Source organism: Somniosus microcephalus, chromosome 13 (genome assembly GCF_052327205.1).
Source record: "Somniosus microcephalus isolate GS21.2 chromosome 13, FLI_Smic_1.0, whole genome shotgun sequence".
Lineage (NCBI taxonomy): Eukaryota > Metazoa > Chordata > Chondrichthyes > Squaliformes > Somniosidae > Somniosus > Somniosus microcephalus.
Window position 1 is genome coordinate 156,778,093 of NC_140999.1, and position 24,219 is coordinate 156,802,311.

Sequence of the window (24,219 nt, forward strand, 5' to 3'; positions counted from 1 at the left end):
CAGCTCTTTTTTTTGGGGTGGGGGGGCCACAGTGCAGCCAGTGTCGGAACAGAGAATGACTGACTGCAACTTCAGGATTTCTGCATTCAGCTGCGCGTGCGCTAAATCCTGAAGTTGCGGTCAGTTTCAGAGGGGTAATGACGGCGAACGCTGTTAGTTTGCCGTCATTACCCACCGCAAATTCCAGACTAAGATTCAAGCTTGGCTGACTGTCTCGGACACAAAGTCCACGGTCAACATCAAAGTCCTCATAAAACCTTTCGATCTATTTCATTTCCTTTCCAGTTTTGAAAAAGGGTTAGACCCGAAACGTTTCTCTCCGCGGATGTTGCCTGGCCTGCTGAGTTTTTCCAGCATTTTCTGTTGTTATTCCTCATAAAACCTGTGCCCTCTGGCTCAGCACAAAGAAAAATCTTATCCCAAATATAAATAGCTCAAGATTTTGATTTAATGGCTTAAAATATGCTGGAATTAAAAAATATAAATTTTTTCATACCATAACTTGTGCCTCAGGTTTTTGTAAATTTTCTACCTTTTGGCATTTATGTGACGGATTGTTATGGTAAATTCTGTGTACTGCTGTTCCACAGAAGTTGGGTGAAAACTACAACTTCCATGAGACATCATAAATAGACAATGTGTCAATAGCAGTTATAACTCTCCAGCTAACATGGTTGTTACGTGATGTTGCCACCTTTCCTGGTATTAGCGCTTCAGAGGAGCAGGGTGGATGCAGCTCTCTTTCTCTTACAGAATTTGGCAACACGACCTGGAAATCCCCAACACTCAAAGCCAAAGTGAAAGTTCTAATTCTTGAATTAAAGCAGAACTCTAGCCTCAAGTCCAACACAAAGAACAGACTTGCATGAGGGAAACATCATGCAGGCATTTTCAACATCAAATGATCAATTTTATATTTTTGTGAACTGTATAATTTAAGTTACAAATGTTGGGGTTGAATTCCCACAGGGGTTCTCCTGATTGTCCGTAACTTAGGCAGGAGAATCCCTGCGGAAATTCAACTCCATTATTTTTAGCTAAATACACTGACACAAGTGAAGAAAAGATAATGGCATTCACAAGCAAGATGCAGAAACTTGAGCAAGTTGATTGGTTTGTTAAAGTTATTGTTGGTTCCAGATTGATTGCTTAGAAAAAAAATGTGAGTAGCCTGATTAGGTATTTTTGAAGTGCTTGCTTGTAACTGATTGGAAACTTTTCTCCCTGGCCGGTGAAAAGTAGTGTTTCTGATTGGTTCACATTTGAACCAATCAGCATGATCAGCTTGTGGATAGCGGTTACTTGAGCCAATCACAATACTATATGATCACTCACAACTACAATGTCCGACTGTTGCATGAGTTTTTGAAGTGCGACACTGTGAGTTTGACACTCGGTTGCACACTAGAAACAATGCTTTTAGTTATGTAGAAATAATAGGATAGATTTCCTAGGTCTATCACCTGGGCATACTGGGATTGCTTGGGTACAGCAAATACTGGAAAATTGGATAGGGAAGATTGCATTGCCATAAGTGAGCCTGCCTGATCATCTGTTCATTACTTGAAATAAACGAGAGAGAAAAAAAATCAAAATTGGGCTGTCACCATTATGGACATGCACTCTTTTCCACCTGATTTCTGTAATTTAAGTACCCTGTATTTATTTCAAAGGAGGTGTGAACAAAGTATCTGTCTGGTAAAGACACGGCTGCCAAGTTCCATGGAACTTGCTCTCATGTCCTATAGCAGAACAAATATTTGCGGTCTTAGTCATTGAAATTAAACACTGCAGGGCTGTCTATTCACAAAAGCTCCGCACAAGGACTTGAAGGACTGTTGCTACAATAAATCCCAGTGCAATATCGCTACCCAGTCTGATTACCATCACAATGCGGCATTACTATAGGTGTAGCCTGCAGCAGATCCATTTCAAGACTTAGCTGCTGTGAGGCAAGCCTCAGTTCCAAAAGACACCTATTGCAACAAAGCAGCCAGCCACCTCACGAAGGAGCACTTAGGAGAAGCACAAAGCGAGGTTTAAGAGCACATTCTTCATACACTGACACAAAGAGGAAACTGCTGTACAACAGTAGCAATGCACTCAAGTTGCAGGCAATGTACTGTCCTCTGCATCCTCTTCAGGCTACTGCTGATGGGAGCTGTTGTTCTCTGGGGCCTCCATGATGAGGCCTCTGAAAGGCAAAATTGTGCAGCATGCGTAATTAAGATCCTTGTGAACCCGAGTAGGACTACATTGCAGATGCTGCCAGATCAATATGCCAATCGTACGTTCACTTATTATTCTGGTGCATGAGTGAAAATCATTATACCAGTGCTCAGCTTGTGTTCCGTGCAAAACAACACATTATAAAGCAAGTTAAGACAATCCATCAAAATTCTGGATATGGATGCCAAATTTGTATCAATACACAACCTTTCTTGGAACTACTCAGTGCCAGTATGTAGAATGGAATACCACTTGGAAAATCTCTATGGAGATTAACAAGACCAAACACATCAACTGCAAAGAAATGCACTGTGAATGAATGTTAGCTATTTGGGAGCACATTATAATACTGTTAGTTAATGAAAGGGGTTTCAATTACATCTGAGAGTGCAAAGCTTGACTGATTTATTATAACCTTCAATGTTGAATCCTAACTTTACATAAGAACATAAGAAATAGGAGCAGGAGAAGGTCATTCGGCTCTTCGAGCCTGCTCTGCCATTCAATAAGATCATGGCTTTTATATTTTTTAAACTTGTTTCTCAGGAAGAAGATATTGGAGTGATGAGTTATTCTACTGTTGGAACTCCAACCACCCGTATGCACTTCTCATTCACCCCTGGCAAAATTTTCACTCACCCATAAACATAATGGCCCGTAATTTGCGGTCAGCGGCGAAGCAAGACATTCGCCTCTGGCCCCGAAGCAAGCTTCCCACAAAGATCGATCTCTCGGTGGCAAGAAGTTCGGTTTTTCCGACGCGTAACTGAAATCAACGCACATTAATGGGGCATCCCTATCGCGAGCTGCTGTGATGTCAACAAGCTGTCTAAGCAGCCTATCAAAATGCAGAATTCTCAGACAGCAAACCAGGTAAGCTTCTTTGATTCTAACTTAAAATGTTAAAGAGAGCAAAACAAAAATTGGGGCTCTCACATGGGGAAAAGGCAAACCTGAAATAAAGGTGAACAAACTTTTAAACGTTAAATTTTTTTAAAATTTTCTTAAAACGTAAATTTTTTATTAAAATGGATAAATTTGACACTGCACAAAATTTAAAATTAGTTTTTCAGGGCCATAACCTATGTTTAGCAGTCAATACACGCTGTTAAAACCCCAGTTACACCTAATCCAAAACGGTCTAACTTTTAATGGGGTATTTAACAGTGCTATTACCGCAGAAGAGCCAAAGTTTGTGCCAGTTTCCATGATTTGACAGATCACACCAATTTCCGCTGTTGGGAGGAGGGTGAGGGCGCGGGGTGGCGTCAGTGCAGCCAGTGTCGGAGCAGTGAACGACTGACCGTAACTTCAGGATTTCCACGTTAGGATGCGCATGCGCTATATCCTGAAGTTGCGGTCAGTTTCAAAGGGGTAATAACAGCAAACGCTTTGGCGGTAGAGCAAAACAGGTAATAGCTAATCGGCAGCCCGTTTTACACCCTGCCCATTTCCATTTTCTATTCCATTTAAGTCAATGGAAAAAAAAAAACCAGGCGGGATGTAAAATGGGCTGGCAATTCACTATCGCCTGTTCTGTGCTACCGCCGAAGTTGAATTTCACCCCCAATATTTTTAATTATTTTAATTCATTTAGTCTGTCTATTTCAATCTTCTATGCTTTTTCCACCACCAATATTCCCTTTCATGCCAAATTCCAATTCAATATCTGTTCTTAGTTTCTAGATAAGTAAAGGGAGAAAGGAATAGGATATGTTGATAGGGTTAGATGAAGTAGGGTGGGAGGAGGCTCGTGTTGAGCATAAACACCGGCATAGACCTAATACATTAGCAAAATACTGCGAATGCTGGAAATCTGAAATAAAAACAGAAAATGCTGAGCAGGTCAGACAGCATCTGTGGAGAGAGAAACAGAGTTAACGTTTTAGGTCGATGACATTTTGTTAGAACTGGAAAAAGTTGGAGATGTAACAGATTTTAAGCAGAGGCATGGGAAGGGGAGGAGGGGAGGAAAGAATAAAAGGGAAGGTCTGTGACAGGGTGGATGGCAGGAGAGATTGAATGACAAAAGGGATGATTGTACAAAGCAAAAGGAGATGGTAATGGGACAAGAAACAAAAGATGAGTCTAGAAGAGGTGTAGATGGGAAATGCCAGAATCATTAACAGCTGCCATCTGAAAAAATGGGGCAGAGGTTATGGACTGAAATTGTTGAACTCGATGTTGAGTCCAGAAGGCTGTAAAGTGCCTAATCGAAAGGGGAGGTGCTGTTTCTCAAGCTTATGTTGAGCTTCGTTGGAACAGTCCAAGAGACTGAGGACAGAGAAGTCAGAGTGGGAGTGGAGCGGAGAATTAAAGTGACAGACCTTCCCTTTTGTTCTTTTTCCCCCCCTCTTCCCCTGCCCCTGTACTTGCTTAAAATGTTACTTTTTCCAGTTCTGACGAAAGGTCATCGACCTGAAAGGTTAACTCTCTTTTTCTCTCCACAGATGCTGTCTGACCTGCTGAGTATTTCCAGCAGTTTCTGTTTTTATTAACGGCGTTGACCTGTTGGGCCAAATGGCTTATTTCTGTGCTGTAAATTCTATGTAATTCTCTCACCTTTTTATGCCAGTTTCACCAACCCTTTTATCCCATTTCAGCCGTTATTTATTTTAGAAAACCACACCACCAATCCCTCACCACTACTAGTGTCATCCATGTACCAAGAACCACTGCTTATATCAGAGCTACAAGGGGACTGCTGAATGATCATTCTTTCATCCCAAAATGATGCAGGAATTAGAAGCCTATAAACTGCTGAGTTTTAGAAAGAGTTCAACATAACCTGTCAGATTCACAAGCTGGATGAGGTTTTGTTTTGAGCAGCCAGGAGGGAGGAGGAAAAAAAATATTGATCTGAAATTCTAATTCACAATTTGATGTGAAAATACTGCCCTATGTAGTGCTTCATAAATAGATCATGGATTGGTTAGACAGAGTGGCCCCAACAGAACAACTTCACTGCATGGTATCAGGAAGATGAGTGGTACAGGAGAAACAACACAAATCAATTTTAATGCTGAATAACCTGGAGGAGAACTGTAATAATGTGACAGGTTATTACAGTATAATCACTATTCGTTTTATATTCTTTATACAGTATACATTATAGGTCAATTACACACCATTAGGTGTAGCAGTCATTGCTTGAACAAAATTATCCTCAATAAGCTGCAATGTAGTCAAATAACCTCTCAGGCAAAAATCAATAGGAACGCTGAGTGTTTTAAGAAATGTAATTGGTGCAATGCCATTACCCATTAGGCCTGTCTTTTTACAGAGTTATTTAAGTAGCATAAAGGTCACATGAGGAAATCCTGCAGAAACTGGCTCAGGATCTGCACTACTAGAGTTTCAGGAGCAGGTTGATGCAATGCCTCACGAGATCGTGGTGGAAGGAGGGGAGAGGGAAGAGGAAAATAAATTGGCAAAAATCAAGATATATTGGCCCTCGCAAAAAAACGATACAAGCACTGACTGGAACCAGGAAATTATCCTGCCAGCAATTTGCTGAATGAAACTGAATGTGCAACACAGAAATATACCAACTATTAAATAAAGCAACATCATATACATAATGGGGTCGATTTTGTGGTAGAAACAACGGCAAGGCTAACAGCGCTCACCGTTATTAAAGAGTAAATCGGACAGCAACTTCTGGCGACCGCACAGGTGCAGTTAAACCTTGCAATCCAAAAGTTGCTGTCCGAGTTGCCTTGCTCCTCCAGAAGCTGCGGTATTTCGCCGCGAGACTCAGCATTCAAATATACGCAAGGGCGTGAAGTTGGGGTACCTGTGTGATAGATACCCACTAATCTCGCCAGAAAAAAATAGGGCTTATCCATTCCAGTGTAAGGGAATTCTTAACGGCGTGATGAGCAATGTTTCCTCTCATGTTTTTTGGGTGCATGGCATTCAAATTTCCGTGCACACGTCGTTTTTCCATTCAAAAGCCGGTGACCAGCCGTGCAGCTTAACGGGAATATTGTTGATAAGTCTTAATTACTGCCAAACAACCTCTGCACTGAAAATTAACTTATACAAGTGTGGAGTCTCATTCCTTCAGATTTGAATTAATGTTGGAGATTTAAATTTTTTTTATTTTTTTTTTAAATAAAACTTTTTTAAAAAACATTGTTCTTTGTCTCTTTTCTCTCTCTCTTAATCCCATCTTTCTTTCCCTCTTAATATTTTGTTTTCTGTACCCGATTGACATAAAAAATTTGAACTGACACTTCCTGGTTCAGACTCTGCGCTGCTCATTAACAATTCTTCAATCTCACTGGTTAAGGACAGAGTTTTTTTTTTTAATTCGTTCACAGGATGTGGGTGTCACTGGCAAGGCCAACATTTATTGCCTATCCCTAATTGCCCTTGAGAAGGTGGTGGTGAGCCACCTTCTTGAACCACTGCAGTCCATGTGGTGAAAGTACTCCCACAGTACTGTTAGGGAGGGAAGTATACTTTGTAGCGGTTTAGTACAACTGAGTGACTTGCTAGGCCCTCTCAGAGGGCAGCCGAGAGTCAACCACATTGCTGTGGGTCTGGAGTCATATATAGGCCAGACCGGGTAAGGACGGCAGATTTCCTTCCCTGAAGTGAACCAGATGGGTTTTTACAACAATCCAGTAGTTTTATTACTGATACTAGCTTTTTATTCCAGATTTAATTAATTAAATAGCCGTGGTGGGATCTGAACTCGTGTCTCTGGGTCATTAGTCCAGGCCTCTGTATTATTAGTCCAAAATCATAACCACTACGCTACTGTACCCCTTAAATTGTAGGTACTGTACTTCCAGCATACAACACATGAGAACTCACCAAGTGACAGACAAGTTGAATGTCAGTTACTGGCAGGATTTGAATCTAAGGTCTAAACTTAATAAAATCTGAAAATTAATTCACCATTACACTGAAACTATAATTTATTCACAAAACATCCATTTTAAACTTGAAGAAATGTTCAGACACCAGTTTTTTTTTTTAAAATTCTCTTGACTGATATTTGAAGCTTCCCAAGCATCAAATTAAATAAAAATTGGCCTGCACCATAGAAGCCCCAAATGGGTCACTAAACGTAGGAGTTTTTGAATGCGCGAGATCTTGATTGATCACTGTAAATACGTTGCTTCACTCGTATTAAATTACACGCAGCAAAAGTAAACCAATTTCCCAGAGGAAAAAAAGAGCAAACCATTCTAAAATGCACCTAGGTGTAACCAGCCGTACCACTTAATGACAAGGCAAAGTGGACAAAATTACTAAACCAACAGGAAAGCCTACATTACTGTACAAGTAACAGGCCAAAATATAAACTGGATTAGTTCACGAGGAACATTTTCTGCATAAAAAAAAATCTAATTCATTTTGATAACTAAAACTTGAACCCTTATGCTGTGTAAGTTGTGAGTAAATATGTCTTTAATAAAACCATGTTTCTATTTTTCTGTATGTAGAATCTCATTTGCTTTTGTTGCAGTCAAATTTTAATGGTTTTCTGCACATTATACAACCAGCTGGGGCTGTTACTTTAAAAACCAAGTTAACAACTAAGCTTTTCGACAAGACAATGTCATCACTTCAAATGCTTAAATGTTGAACAGGAATCAAGCATCACTGCTATTACTTATTAGTCCAAACTGGAGGAGAGATGAAAAGCTGTAAATAGATCACTGCATTCTCTAAGTGCAAGATTATATGGTTATTTTATAAAAACATAATACAGTAGCTCTTCAACAACTCTCAAGGCATCTAGAGCAAGACAAACACCCAAAAAAGTAAACAACGTTGTGGAAACTATTCTCTCTAAATCTCCAGTTTTTCCTGTGTCACTGCGACATTTTGTTTAAAATTGCAGCGATAGTTGCCAGAATCAACTCTCTCCACTACACTAATGAGAAGTTATTCATAAACCAATGAAAATATTTTTAAATGTTCTGCGCATATTGAGCTAAGAAGTCAGTATCAGACAAACTGAAGCATATTTAGCAACCAGCAACAACTTGCATTTATATAGCACCTTTAACATAATAAAATGCCCCAAGCAACCAAGATGAAAAACAATTTAAATTCCAAAGAGAGGAATTCACTTATGAAATCAGTTTTTAAAAAAAGTAATGGCATGACAAGTTGGTATCTGTGGATGGAACCATTACTACAAGTGGAGAAACAAGAAAGGAAAACAAACAAAGATTACATTTTCTAAAAGCACATGCTCTTTTTGTGGCAGTCTGTGTTTTCATCCAAGTGCCTTTTCTATTCAGAAAACACTGTTTGACTCTAGACACAGAAAGCCAACCAGACAACATAGGCAAAGAGTGCAGAATGTGCACAGCAAGCAGACGAGCAGAGAGGAAAAAAAGACAGTAGAAGGGAAGAGAGGACACAGATGAAAGAAGCATTAACTGGTGCGTGGTGACTCAGTTTGAATAGAACAATTTAAGTGCACAACATAGCAACCAATGGCACTGCACTAGTTATTATGGGTATGCCTCGCACAGAAACAATTGAGACAATTATATTCAAGACATAGTAACAATAATTCCAATTAGTGATCCACAGGTTCCATTTCATCTGGTAGTGCACTCCTTAATACTTGTGTAAAATTCCTTTAATGCCACTATTTATTCTAAATCCTTTGGCCTAGAAATTCAGTTTGGGCCCGCCAGCTGGCTAGCGCCCAAAAGTTAGCGCTGGGCGCGGAGCCAGTTGCGACCGTCAGAAATTCAGTTTTAGCGCCCCAAGTCGGAACCGGGCGCTATTCCAGGGTGTGCCCGCCCCCGCTTGGGCCGCTGAAACTGAATTTCAGCGCTCTAGCTGCCGCTGCGCCACCCGATGCGGTGCGGCAGGCTGCGGTACTGCAGGCCTCCTCCTTCTCTTAAGGAGGAGGTGCCTGCAACGGCCGGAGCCCCGATCGCGAGTGCCGGCAAAAGAGCCCGGCACAACGGAGAAGTGCCGGGCTCCACGGAAACCAGCCGGCAATGCCGCGGGGGGGGGGGGGGGGGGGGGGGGGCGGGGGGTGGAGGAGGCCGGGGAAGGAGGTGCGGGCAGGCGGCTGCCGAAAAAGCGGCCGGCCGCACCTCCACCTTAAAGCGCCCCGCTAAGGCTGCAGTAAGGACCCGGTCTCCCGATGTTGTTAGCGGCCGCCACGGAAGAGGCGGCCGCTACTGAAGATGGGGGTCGGGGCGGTAGCGGGGCGGAACCGGGGCACTGCGCACACCGATGACGTCATCGGTGCCGGCGCAGCGCTACCGGCTACCGCCGCCATTACCGCGCCCCTCAAAATCAGCGCTACCACCCCTACTGGCGCAGAAGCCCTCTTTGGGCTGTAACTGGGCGCAAAGCCCACCGAATTTCTAGGCCTTTGTGCGCTATTTAAATGCAATCATTAATCTGTTTATTCTAAACAGGTTAACAATTGCATTAAAATACTGCACAAAAGATTTTTCTGCAAATATATTTACCAGTGTATTACAAGAGCAAATGAATCCCTCTAGTCAAATTTCTCTATCTTGCTTGTTCTCTACTTGAATTTACATTTCCAGCTGCAGACATAAATGCCACAATTTACATTTTAAAACTAAACCATTGATCCAGCCTCTGAACCAATAGACATTGCTGATAAAACTATGTTACTTACAAATATATTTAATAAAGCCATGCAATGAGTGTTTATCATTTTAGAAGATGCCTCTTAGAACATGAATTAGATTTTTTATTTTATTTTCAATAAAATGATTAACCCTCAATATCAAGGCTCTGTCATTGCAAGATAGGAACTGCAATGTAAAACTTAGTCATATTTTTCAGAGACATGAGTGCAGTGGCAAAGGTGGCAATGCTGCCAAGTGCTATGACACGGTTGGAGGAACGGTTACTGCAACCTTCCAATTCAATCACAAGTTCAAAATTCAACTGTTCCACTGAGGGAAATGGCAAATGAAGAACAGGACCTTTCCATCATTGGCAAGGCCTGGAGGTGGGTCACCTGTCCATCCCTTTGGTAACGGAATATGCATCACGGAGAAGAACATAACATAAAATAGAGAGCGCGCCTCTGGTGCAGCAAGAAAGTGAGCTAACTCCAATATTATCCCATTCAACTCTTGGGAGACGTAAGGGTAGCTCTCTGAAATTTAAGTAAACAAAAGTGTTTACCTCACACTGAAAACATTGGGTTCAGCAGCAATGTCAATAATTTACACAGTAAGCCAACATCTGTTTTTGGTCTCTGCTGTATATTATATTCGTGATCCAAAAGCAAAATACTGCAGATGCTGGAAATCTGAAATAAAAACAGAAAGTGCTGGAAATACTCAGCAGGTCAGGCGGCATCTGTGGAGCGAGAAACAGAGTTAACATTTCAGGTCGATGACCCTTCGTCAGATGAAGGATCATCGACCTGAAATGTTAACTCTGTTTCTCTCTCTCCACAGATGCTGCCTGACTTGCTGAGTATTTCCAGCATTTTCTGTTTTTATTTTATATTATATTTGTGCATTTGTTAAGAAAAAAAGGAAACATACCAAAACACCAAAAAGGTGACTAACTTGCATGCCAGTGTTGTTTAATAACTGAAAGCACTAGGTACAGCCTATGACTGGAGCATTTTAAATGAACTTACCAGAGTTGGAACATTCTTGAAGCGCCTTCGCCATTAATGTATTTGAAATATTCTTCAGACCAGCCCTATATTCTAGTCTTACAGATTCCAACCTGAGCCACAATAGAAATATTTTACAGAAACAAGTTACTCAGTATACAAAATATCAAAAAACCAAAAACGACTTTAAGCAAATAAAATGGATGAAGCAATACACAACACCAAATACTCAGAAAGGCAAACACGTAAATCTACTGGTCACGTAAGTCTTTAACCAGCTCTCAACTGAACTTTATAAAAAGGAGCAACTTAAAAGACTTCTTGTGCCATTTCACAAAAGTGTGTTCTATATATTTCTCTCAGACACTTGCCAATTGTAATGCGGTATGCTGCTAATTAAAGGCTTGCGCTGTTTTTCATACCATAATTCCGGATTTTGTGGGTTTTTCAGACGTGCTTTTTCTAAGATGGCTCTTGCTCTTGTAAGATTACCAGCTTTCTCTTCAAGTCTGGACAGAAGCAACCAAAGGGGACTGGAATGGGGACATTTCTTTAACTGTTCAGAAAATACATACAATACAAAATAATTTAATGGATGTATACACACAAGCAGCATCACATAAAACTAGCAGAATTTATAGAAAATTATTTCCAATTATGGGAGAGTCACTTTATGTATGACTTAGGAAGTTTTAAAAAAGAGATTGAGGTGACTTGTATCTGCTCAGCCAATTAAAGAGATTTCTTTTACATGCCCATAATCTATTAAAACATTGTACATTTGATGGTCACAAAACATACATACCCCTTGATTGTAAGACTCACGGGCCTTCTCTATATTTTCAACTTGATCTTCAATCTGACCCTTCATCATCCATAGTTTTGGGAAGTCTTCATAATGTTTTAGTGCTTCATCACACAATTCTCGAGCTCTAGCAATGTCTCCCAACACCCACTCTAATTTCACAGATTTCATGAATACCTACAAAATGCAGAAATATTATCAGTAACTGTTCCTTTACCTGGAGAGGGGCAGTGAAGAAAATGAAAACTCAAATTGATCCAAATTATAAATTGTGTATGCTCAGCCAATTAGAGGCTTATGGGTACATCATTCACCTGTAATCCCCATATTCAAAAAAGATTTCCTAACATGATTTATTCTCTTCCCCCACCTTTGTTGGGAGAGACGAGTAAGCTGTCCTTAGGTACTAGCACAAAAGTTAATGATATTCGCAATTTTATTTCTGATACAAAGTAAAACGTGGGTTAAAATCAACTATGCTTGCTTGCTGCAGCATGTAACCACCCCTATGAGGGTGAAATGTTACAAGTAGCACATCAGGTCAGCAACAAAACCAGAAAATACTGGAAATGCACGGCAAGTCCATCAGCACCTGCAAAGAGCTGTAGACTATTCAACGTCTTTTCCAGTATTGTTCATTTTTATTTCTGAATACCAGCATTTTTTTTTTTTTTTTTTTTTTTTTTTTTTTTTTTAACAGATCAAGTCAGAAAACTAGTTAACATTTAAAATAAGCTTCCCCGATGACTAAATGGCCAAATACACCACACGGAGTGATACGAAGTTCAACATTTGCTGAGTTGAATTAGCTGCTTTCAGCTGAGGCAATGCTGTTAGGGTTACCCCAGGATAAGTCACCAGCGTTAAAGACAATGCTTAAACAAAAAAAAAATCACTGGTGATATAAATAACTATTTCCTGATCAATACTATAGCATGAGTGAGTTTAAGCAAATATGCCAATCTTCAATCTTGAGCTTCTGATTGCCCAATAAAAATAGCTTCAGAACCTGCTTTTAGCCAAACTCCAATTTTTTATAAAATTGCTCCCACATTTGCTGTTGGGGCTGCTGATATTTATAATTTTTTAAATAAAATTCTTAGCGAATGGAACATTGTTAAGAGGTCTAATGTTTGTGGATCACAAATTGAGTAAGGCAGCTGATGATGCTAACTACTGTGCAAAGATCCATCTGGATAAGCTAGGCAAGTGGGCACAGAAGTGATTTAGGTTAACACAAACAGGTGTAATGTCACAAGAGTAGGTATAAGATTTAAAAGTGCAGATTACATATTAAGTGGCATCATGCTTGAAGTAACAAATCAAGAAAAAAAGCTGTGGCTTTTGGTAAATAGGCTGCTAAGTGTTGGTTGCCAAACACCGCAGGAACGCAAATAAAATGTTGGGATGTATAGCTAAATCTAAGGAGGTGATCTTGAATTTGTATCTAGCCTCAGGTGAAACCACAGTTGGAGTAGTGGATTCAATTTTTGTTTCTGTATTACAGGAAAGATGTAGAATTATTGCAGGGAGTCCAAAGACTACAGCTGACTCCTGAACTTAGAGGGCTAAATTATGAGAGACTGTAATATTTGAAATGAGGATTCAATTTTTTAATTTAAAAATTAATTTTTGGATATGGACAACGCTAGCAAGGCCAGCATTTATTGCCCATCCCTAGTTGCCCTTGAGAGGGCGGTGGTGGGCCGTCTTCTTGAACCGCTGCAGTCCGTGTGGTGGATGCACTCCCAGTGCTGCTAGGTAAGGAGTTCCAGGATTTTGACCCAGCAACGATGAAGGAACAACAATACATGTCCAAGTAAGGATGGTGTGCGACTTGGAGGTGGTGGGGTTTCCATGTACCTACTGCCCTTGTTCTTCTAAGTGGTAGAGGACACAGGTTTGGGAGGTGCTGTCAAAGACGACTTGGGGAGTTGCTCCAATGCATTCTGTAGATAGTACACACTGTGCAATGTGCACTGTGGTGGAGGGAATGAACGTTTGTGGTGGATGGGCTGCTAATCAAGACGATTGCTTTGTCCTGGATGGTGTTGAGCTTCAAGTGTTGTTGCAGCTGCACCCATCCAGGAAAGTGGAGAGTATTCCATCACACTCCTGACTTGTGCCATTTATGTGGTGGAGAGGCTTTGGGGAGTCAGGAGGTGAGCCACTTGCCGCAGAGAATCCAGCTTTTGACCTGCTCTCATAGTCGTGGCATTTATGTGGCTTCTGGTCAACGGTGACACCCAGGATATTGATGGTGGGGGATTGAGCGATGGTAATGTCATTGAATGCTATGGGGAGGTGACTAGACTCTCTCTTGTTGGAGACAGTCATTGTCTAGCACTTGGGTGGCACAAATGTTACTTGCCACTTATCAGCCCAAGCCTGGATGTCATCCAGGTCGTCTTGTTTGTGGGCATGGACTACCTCATTATCTGAGGAACTGCGAATGGAACTGAACACTGCAGTCATCTGCAAACAGCCCCACTTGTGATCTTATGATGGAGGGAAGGTCACTAATGAAGCAGCTTAAGATAGTCGAGCCTAGGACATGCCCTGAGGAACTCCTGCAGCAATGTCCTGGGGCTACGATGATTGGTCTCCAACAACCACAACCTTTGCGGATGAATGGGAACTTGCAGAGGTCTTTACAATTTTAACAGGCATGGAGAATTTGGATCCGCAAAAGTTCTGGCAAGCACAGATTTTCAAGGCAATCAAAAGAAAGTATGAAATTGAGAGAATAATTTTTTTGTAAGAAGGTAAAAGAATTGTGGAACAGATTATCAGCAGGGTACAGTAAACGGAAAGCCATGGCAGCTTTTAAAAAAGGACTGGATGAGTTCTTATTAGGAAAGACAACAGGACTGTTAGTACTATAATCACAGTAAGGAACCTGATGGGTGCTTTGGAAGGGTAGGCTAGATGGACCAATGGACTTCTACTGCCCAAAATGATATCAAACAATTTTTTTGATCAGGCAAGGAAAACCATCACTATGTTTAGCGGTCTCCAAATAATATTTCTGAGATTCCATGCAAGTGCAGTATCTGTATTCCTGATATGGATTGCACACTCCCTCCCATACGACACATCCCACTTGTCAAAGTCCAGAGAGCTTAGGTGCAAGTTGGCGGTGCCATGGCTTAAGGCCCCCCTACCCCCGCTTTCTCTTAAGTGCACACAGGGTACTGCTGGAGTTTAATCAAACCATTAAAACATGCAGCTTACTGGCACTAAGCACCGGTAAACTTTATGGCAATTGCACAGCCAAGGGCACTCGACTCACTGGGGTACTGGACTGCAGGGCCATTTGGAGCAGAGTCTGAAGTATCGTAGCCCCCAGTGACAAATTTAGCTAAACAATCAGCAACAGTTCTCTCGTGTAGTGTCTGGCTCAGGTATCAGATTACTTCCTTGGGTCAAGTGCTTGCGTTTGAATGTTTAGGCAGAATACACTTATACAAAGTATTTCATATATATGATTTTAGAACACCATTATTTCCTGCCCATTCAAGTACCTTTCAGTGTTTTACGTAACCAATAGTCACCAGGCATAGATTTATAAGTATCCAGAAAGTAACCAATTTGCATCTTACAATTAAGCCTTGCAGGACAGAAAATGCCAGGCAGAAGTTAGAGGTTTGGATTTGACCAAATAGTACCTCAGTTATTAGTGTAATTATAATTTAAGCGTACGTTAATGGAGAGTTAGGAAATATTTTCTTCAATTAAGTCCACAGTTTTACAAGTCAGTAGATAACAGTATTCCTTTAAAGCAACGAAGCAGGTTGTGCACTTATCATAGATGCTTCCACCCCAGAGGACATTGATTATATTAAGTTTAATTTTAAAATGCTTTATGTTTACTTACTCTTGCAGTAGGAGCACTGCTCCTAGCTTTAGCCAGGAGTCTTCGCGCTCTTTCATATTCATTATTCTCAGATTCCAGCTTAACTGCAGCCAACCAAATCTCTTCACTGTTAGGGTTAGCCTATTACAAAACAAAAATTTACAATGAACCAAAAATATATTTATTAAAAACTAACAACCAATGTTTCACTTGAACTTGGTAGTTGAACTTCAGCAATTTTTATCACTGCAAAACAAAGTGATTTACATTTACGTAATGCCTCATTACTTTTCTCAGAAGTGTCTCAAAGTGCTTTACACCAATCAATTACAGTACTTTGAAATGCAGGGCTATTATATATGAATAATCAACATTCATCTTTTACATAGTTAATATCCATGTAATGGCCAATGAATCTGTTCGTGGTGATGTTGGCTGAGAGAAGGGCTATTATACATGCAAAATCAACAATCATCTTTCACACAGTTAACATCCATGTAATGAATGATGTTGACCGAGGGAGGGATGTTGGCCAGAACACCAGGAGAACTCTCTGCTTTTGAATAGTACCCTGGGATCTTTAATATCCACCTGAACCACCAGAAGAGATATAGAGCCTCAGTTTGATGTATTATCTGAAAGATGACACATTTCCTCAGTACTGCACTGGTGTGTCAAGCTAGATTATGTGCTCCAGTCCTGGAGTGGGATTTGTACCTACTCTTACTCCGGAACAAGAGTACTACTAACTGATCCAACCTGACATCACTATATCTTTCTTATTGCTCTAACACATGTAAAATGCATATTAAATTAAACAATTCAATAAACTTCAGTGGTACAAAAATTAAACTTTTATTCAGGGATCCCTAATTTTAAACAAAAATGTCTCCAATGTTAGTGGATCTTGATTTTGCTCAATCTACACAAATTTCTTATATGTTCTCAGGATGGCTACTAGAAGAAGAAAAAAAGCAGGTCTAATCCTAGCACTGGCAGCAGCCAGAGAAGCCCACAGTCTGCCCCACCTTCCTACTTGGAAGATGAAACTTGGACAGTGGAGGCATCAGTAGGGGAAAGGAGGAGGAGTGGAAGGGAGGGGTGAGGGGGAAAAAAGTCAAAAAACGTAAATGCTGTTTGAAAAATATTAAAACCATATGCTGTCAAATGATCAAATCAAATTTGATGAAAGATCTCTCTCTCCACAGATGCGGAGTGCTTCCAGCACGTTGTTTTTATTTCAGATTTACAACATCCGCAGTATTTTTCTTTTGCTGTTAAATTATTGTTGTGAATGCAATATGTCATCAGGAAATTCAAAACTCAGCAAAGAACAGAAATTTCAAATCATACAGACCTGAAAAGCAAGTGCAAGAATGCTTCTAGCTGCAGGCACATCTCCAGCTAACCATTTGGACTTAGCCCCCATTAACCAAAGGACTTCTGCTTTTGGGCAGTGAGCCACAGCTCTCTGCAAAAGGGCTTCCAAAGATTCCCTGAAATAAAATAAGATAGTTAAATGAAATTATGATTAGACATTGCTATCAAGGTCAATCCAAGAAAGCATCTATTGTATTCAAGCCAGATATAAATGCAATGATTGACCTGTTATTTATGTTAGTAGCTTGTTACATCTTTGCATAAATTGAGATTTATTTGAAATCTATAAAGGGCATAAAATTATGGAATTACCTCATTACCATATAACACGTTTCACAATAAAGTGGTTCCACATTAACTTTTATAAAGAAAAAAATATTAGGTAGACAATTTAATAGATATGTATTGGACAAATTATTTAATAATTTTCCCCTGCTCTGTCTACAAATATTTTGTATGCATTAATGCCATTTTTCAATGTTAGATATTCCCATCTCATTCTTCCTATGAACTTTTTTAGCCAAACATAAACAGACTTGATATCCACATGGATAATAACTCATTGCTTATAAAATTTTGTACCAGCTGGGAAATTATGAAGGCTGCGACAAACCGCAATGCAGTATAGACTACCTTGGAAGGAACATGGTTTTAAACTGTTTCATGACATGGGATTTGCTATTGCACACCAGGACTTGTCATTGAATTAAGTCAAAGACAACTTTAAAATCTTTTTTGAAATCAGTATAACAAGACAAAAGGGCAAAAAGAATCCAAAGTGAACTTCTTCCCCCGTGACTTTCAATTTGTTAGACTACTTTGTCTAATCTACTTAAAAAGTGGAATATAAATGCACGGGAAGAGACACATACATCTAGGGTCAAATTACCATGGATTGTGCTACAATAATTAATCTTATGGGTGAGAATCTGCACTACAGCGGTTAAGTGCATGTGGGAAAATTTAGAGGAGATAGAACTCTATCGCAAAGGTGTTTAAGTGTACTCTACCGTATTTCATCCAGGATTTAAGGTGATAGCAGCTTGATCCCATTATATTTTGACAAAAATAATTAGATCCAGTCTACGAATAATAAAAATTAGGCAGCCCAACAAAAACAATGGTTCTTGTACTAAATACAGTAAAGTTATTTGTGACCACCTTCACCAAGCACAATGATGCTAGTACTGTATTTCGACTGCAATAGTACCTGGTGCCATAATTCTTTTCAAAGTAGGCAGCTCTCAACCACACACTTTTTTTGCTTGGGAAGACCTGGAGTGCATGTGCATAGATTGCTCTCGCACATTCAAGTGCTCCATGGGAAATGCACTGAGGAATGAAGCAGAGTTAAATAAGGAAGAACTCTCAGACTAAATTAAAATCAAAAACTATCTTACATAATTGACAATTTATTGGAACAAACAGGCATTGAACATATTTACAGAGCTAAAATGAAATTTAAGAAGCTCAAACTGTTAATCTGAAGCATGCAATTTCTACTGCTAAGCTCCAATCACATTTAGTAGAGGGTTGATTACCTTTGTCACAGGGTAAACAGTAGCAAACATCCTTTAGTTTACTGAGTTTATTTCATGCATGTCAACAGCTAGCCTTTTGGAGCCAGCTTTTTTAGATTATACACAACCACTATCCATGCATGAGAATGAGAGATGTTAAAGAAGACTTATTCAGTGACGCCACACTCCTATAGAACCATATAAGTTTACAGCACAGAAGGCAGCCATTTGTCCCGTCGTGTCTGCCCTGGCTCTTTACGAGACAATGCAAAACTAATCCCACTTCCCCATTCTCTCCCCATAGCCTTGTGTCTTCCTCCGGTCCAAATATTTTATCCAAGTTTCCCTTAAAAGATGCAATGGTCTCTGTCTCAACCATTCCCTGTGGCAAAATATTCTATGCTCCAATAACCCAGAGTAAAGAAATTTCTTCTAACCTCTCCTCACTGTGATAATTCAAAATTATCCATGATTCTACAACTAGTTAACAATCTGACTGTAGGAGAACATCTTGGGAATAGTGATGATAATATTGAATTTGATAGTAGATTTGAGAGAAGGGAGAGTCACAAACCAGGGTTTTAAATTTAACAGGCAAATTTTGAAGGGCTGAAAAATGAATTGACCACAGTAAACTGGGCTGAACTGTTAATGGGTAAACGTACAAAACAGTGGGAAGTATTCAAAGAAGTACTTGGTACAATAAAACACCAGTACATACCCCTAAAAGGCAAAGGCTCCATTTGTGTAGTTAAGCAACTACAGTCAACAAATGAGGTAGAGACAGTATCAAGCTAAAAGAAAAGGCTTACACAAATACAAAGAAAACTGGAAATTCAGCAGACTGGAAGGGCTACAAGAAGCAACAAAGGGATATAAAGAAAGTAACGAAGTGCAAAAAGGAATATGAAAATAAACAAACAGCAAAAGTTTTTAAAGATATATTGAGTGGCAAAGGTGATTATGAGCTCATTAAAGATAGACCATAATGGACAATAATGAAATGGCAGACTTGTTAAATGAGTACTTTGTATGTTTTAACAGTGGAGAAAGGGACAAAATACCAGTGATACAAAAGGAACCTAAATAAGTCTAGGATAGGAACTCAGTGGATTTAATAGAAGTTAAAAAAAAATAGGATTGGAGAAAATTAAGGTAGACAGCTTTCCAGGACCTGATGGTTTCCACCACCCCAGAGTATTAAAAAAGTGAGGAAATTGCAGATGCCGTAGTCATAATTTTCCAAAACTCTCTAGATTCGGTAATTGTGCCTATGAATTGGAAATTTACTAAATGTCACTCCATTATTTAAGAAGGGAGAGAGGGGGGGGGGGGCGGGGAGAAATCAAACCAATAGGTCTGTAGTTAGCTATCAGTTGTGGGGAAGTCACTGGAATCCATCAGGGACAGAATGATACACCACTTGGACAAGTATGAACTGCTCAGAGATATTGATTACCCAAAAGGAGGATCAAATCTAGACATTCTTGGTCTCCATAGCTCAGTACCACACCACATGGAGCACTGAAAACACTGAGCTGTAGGAGAGTACACACAATATTTTCTATGATGAGATAACGGTCAATGGTACAATCTACATTGCTAGTAATTTGTTCTGCCACAAAAATGACAGTTCTTAAACAATACAACAGAAGTACAAAATAAAAATGTATTACCGTTACGGTCTTTTCTATGACCAAAAAAGGCAAACCCACTTAAGTCACCAGAAAAAAATAAACAAATCTCAAAACTATTTTCATTTAATTTGGGTATAGTTTTCTATTAAAAAGCCCACAAAACATTCTCCACTTACGCTTTCTGCATCCTCCATCCACGCATGCTTCCGATCTTCTTCTTCAACGCCAATTCCAATTACTGCACGAATAATTGCCTGACAGGTGGCAACACTTCCTGCTCTATCACATTCTTCAGCATCCTGCAAAAGGGGCAAAACTACTTTTGAACAGCATTGAAGGATTAAGTCAACCGAGATTCGTACAACAGCAGATAAACAGAACCAGTTATGCAGGATGTTCAAATCTTAAACAGAAGCGGTTTTGAGTTGAGTGGACTTTTAGTTAAATCATTTAAATGTGATTTCAAATAAACATCAATAAATATGCTTGTACATTTATTTATGGCACACGATCCTCAGTACCAGCAGTCACTAAGATTTAACACAAACTTATAACAAAGTCAATTTATTATGCATCAGGGCACAATTAGTCCAAAATAAACCTTGAACCAGAAATTGATTATTCTTTTTAGGTTTGTAGAGAATTCCACAGTATCCTCTGTCTACAAGTTTATGGTGTAGAAGTGAAGGACTTTTCGGGAGGGAAGAGGAGGTAACAGACTCTAAGGTAGGGCTAATAGGCACATGGTGATGCAGTGCATTAGAATCCCAATACATTGGCTGAGTATTTTAATCAAAGTCTACTAAACTATGATAAAATGATGAGAACACATTAGTAGCAGAAATGCCCAATGTTCCTCAAATGGGTATGTTCAAAAAATAGGGCATTTCCAATCAGCACTGTTCCCACATAAATGATTAAGAATGCTCATGATAATGCCTTTGTTAAAGACGTAAAGCTAGCTGATCACTCACCAAATTGTTGCAGAAATGGACATTAACTGACTGAGGAAAGCACTTTGATTGGCCAGAAGCTACAAGCTCTTTTTCAAGCACTCAGGTAGAGAAGGCACACAATAAAAAGGCACTGTTGCCAATTTGCCACACCTCCTGCACTAAGCATTTTCAGCCTCTTATACTGCCACTGTGTCACCATCTAGTCATTGAGGTGTATATCTAGACCGCTTTTCAGGGTACTATGGAGTATGCAGCAGTTATTATTCTGAAAGCCTGCGGGGAGGGGGGTGAAGATGTCAGGTGCCATGGTTGTACAGGGCAACATTGGTCTGCCTGGTGCAATCCTTCCACTCTTCAGTACCCTTTGAACAACTTGCATTTATATAGCAGCTTTAGCATAGCAAAATGTCCTGAGGTGCTTCACAGGCGTGCAATCAGATCAAATTTGACACTGGGCCAAAGAAAGTGACAATAGGACAAGCAACCAAACGCTTGGTCAAAGAGGTAGGTTGCAAGCAGCGTCTTAAAGGGCAGCCTACACACTGTTACACCAGAAGCTTTGGCCTGGATATCCAATTTAGATATTGACATTTGATTTGCTTTGCTACTACCGTATGAGAGGAGGAGGAGGGTGGAGAGGTGAAGAGGTTTTGGGGAGGGAATTCCAGAGCCATATTTCCAATGTAATATGACTTTTAGATAGTAAATAACTTTGCCAAGCCGAGTTGGTATTGCTTTATTGCTTTGTATACAAATCACATGATCGAATTGGAAAGCAACCGGAACATTTTCATTATTGCAGCCAAGATGCACACTGTTCTATCAGAGATATATTGTTAAAAAGTGTTCACAAAATTTGACATTAAACTTTAAATGGTTACCCATTACAATGTTGCAACTTTAGTCCCAGTTAAGAGGAATTGCCAGAGTTTATAGAAAAAATTGTGGATAGAGCTGGAGTATTAAGACTGTAATTGAAGCAACTGGTCCTGGTGGCATCTATATTACATAAAGTGAAATTTGTTTATAAGTGGCAAATAAAACAGAAAGCCATTCTCTCTCTCATTGAGCCAAGAATGCTTTATCTGGATCCATGCATCATCAACACTTCACAATGCAGCAACTGCCTTTATTCCCAACGTAGGATAGCCAGGATGAGCATCAACACTCATTTCAAATGGCAAGATTAGCACTTCTTAATTTGGATATTGCAGACTACCTCGCAAGATATCCGTAATGGGCCAAAATTTCATAATCCTTGCACTACGCAATCTGCAAGAGAAATTGCATTAGCTTGCAACAACATCGGTGTCATATTCAGCGGGTGGGAAATCAGCAAGTTGAAGAATTCGCTCTTTCTTCCAGGAACATTCATCATGGTAAAAGGAAGTAAATGGATTTCTTTACTCATGAACTCCAAAGTATGTGCATACCATTGAAAATATGCTAACGTTTAACATTTTAAAAGAGTATGAGAAAAAGGCAAACAATGAAACATACTGTGTATTTATTACTGCTCCTTTGTTAAAGATTTTTAATGACAGTTTCTACTTCATTCTATTAACTGACATTAAAGATTACAATTATTAAATTATTTGCTCTGAAGACAGTAGTCACTGAAACAAACAACTTGTATATGAATCAATAAAATTGAATAAAGGATATTCAATAATAATTGCTATATTTTGTACGTTGCAATTTTGCTTTCAAAAGCACTGCTCATGTTTAATACTCCATAGAAGTAATAACACAAGCCCAGCAGGGAGCCACACTTGCGAGCAGCACAGTCAGAGAATCTGGACTACAATGGTGTAGCTCTTTCAATGAGTCAGCACCCATCAAGCATTACTTCCCCACTTGGGAGCACGGGATCACAGAATTAGCCATTATATCTGCATCAATATTTTCCACATTCAAGTGGGAAAACAAAATACGGCTACAAAAAATTGTAATCTACTTGACCACCAGCTTCCCGATTAAATGTGTGCAAATTTAGAAAATTTTGTAGAAAGCCCTCTAACAACATGCAGTGGTCTATCATCAGCACTACAACTAAGGAAAGAACATATACAGTACTTATATTTACGTAATGCTTTAACCTACCATCAGCAAATTAGATAAATGCGCAGTTATTTTTTTTGGTGGTGGTGGTTGACAAAGGAAATTTGGGCAGGACACAAAGAAATCCCTGCACTTCTTCAAATAGTGCCACAGAATCTTTTATTCCACCAAAGAGACACACAAGCGCTCGGTTTAGCATTTTACCCAAAAGACACCTCCGGCAATGCACGCCAATGAAGTGCCACCTTAGGTTGTATGTTCAAGTGCCGGAATGGGGCCTGAACCCACTTCCTTCTCATTCAAACTAAGAGTGCAACCAAATGAAAACCTGATACTTCTGTGCAGTACCAATTTAAAATGTGATACTTAATATCGTTTTTGACCACAATGGCTGCTTTCAAGTCCTACACCAGCGCTGTCAGGTAGGACATTATTTTACCATTTCCGTTCCAATTTCTGCACTTCTGCTCTCACCCCTTCCCCTCACTTCCAGAACAATGATAGGGTTCTCCTAGTCCTCAGCGTCCAACCCCACCAGCCTCCACATTCAACGGATCATCCTCCACCATTTCCGTCACCTCTAGCATGATCCCACCACCAAACACATCATCCCCTCCGCCCCTTTCAGCATTCCGAACGGACCATTCCCTCCATGACACCCTGGTCCACTCCTCAATCACCCCCAATACCCACTCCCCTTCCCACGGCACCTTCCTGTGCAAGTGCAGGAGATGCAACACCTGCCCTTTTACCTCCTCCCTTCCCACCATCCAGAGTCCCAAACACTCCTTTTCAGGTGAAACAGTGATGTACTTGTACTTCTTTCAATTTAGTATACTGTATTCGCTGCTCACAATGCGGTCTCCTCTACATCGGGGAGACTAAACGCAGACTGGACAACCGCTTTGCAGAACACTTCTGATCAGTCCACAAGCTTGACCCAGAGCTTCCGTTCACGTTATTTTAATTCCCAGCCCCACTCCCACTCTGACCTCGGCCTCCTACACTGTTCCATTGAAGCACAACGTAAGCTCGAGTAACAGCACCTCATTTTCCATTAGGCACTTTACAGCCTTCTGGACTCAACATTGAGTTCAACAATTTCACATCATAACCTCTACCCCTATTTTTTTTGGACGGTAGCTGTTGCTGAAGATTCTGATATTCCCA

At 40.1% G+C, this 24,219-nt stretch overlaps 1 protein-coding gene across 1 annotated transcript in view; it reads right to left on the reverse strand.

Moving 5' to 3' along the window:
- The window catches only part of prpf6 (PRP6 pre-mRNA processing factor 6 homolog (S. cerevisiae)), a 94,610-nt gene that overhangs the window by 31,979 nt on the left and 38,412 nt on the right, over positions 1–24,219 (reverse strand). Inside the window, exons 12-18 of the mRNA XM_086005427.1 lie at positions 20,209–20,331; positions 18,086–18,207; positions 16,853–16,991; positions 15,517–15,636; positions 11,640–11,816; positions 11,257–11,390; positions 10,856–10,947 (exon numbers count right to left, since the gene is read on the reverse strand). Of these exons, the coding sequence (XP_085861553.1) occupies positions 10,856–10,947; positions 11,257–11,390; positions 11,640–11,816; positions 15,517–15,636; positions 16,853–16,991; positions 18,086–18,207; positions 20,209–20,331 (907 nt within the window). The remainder of the gene's footprint in view (positions 1–10,855; positions 10,948–11,256; positions 11,391–11,639; positions 11,817–15,516; positions 15,637–16,852; positions 16,992–18,085; positions 18,208–20,208; positions 20,332–24,219) is intronic.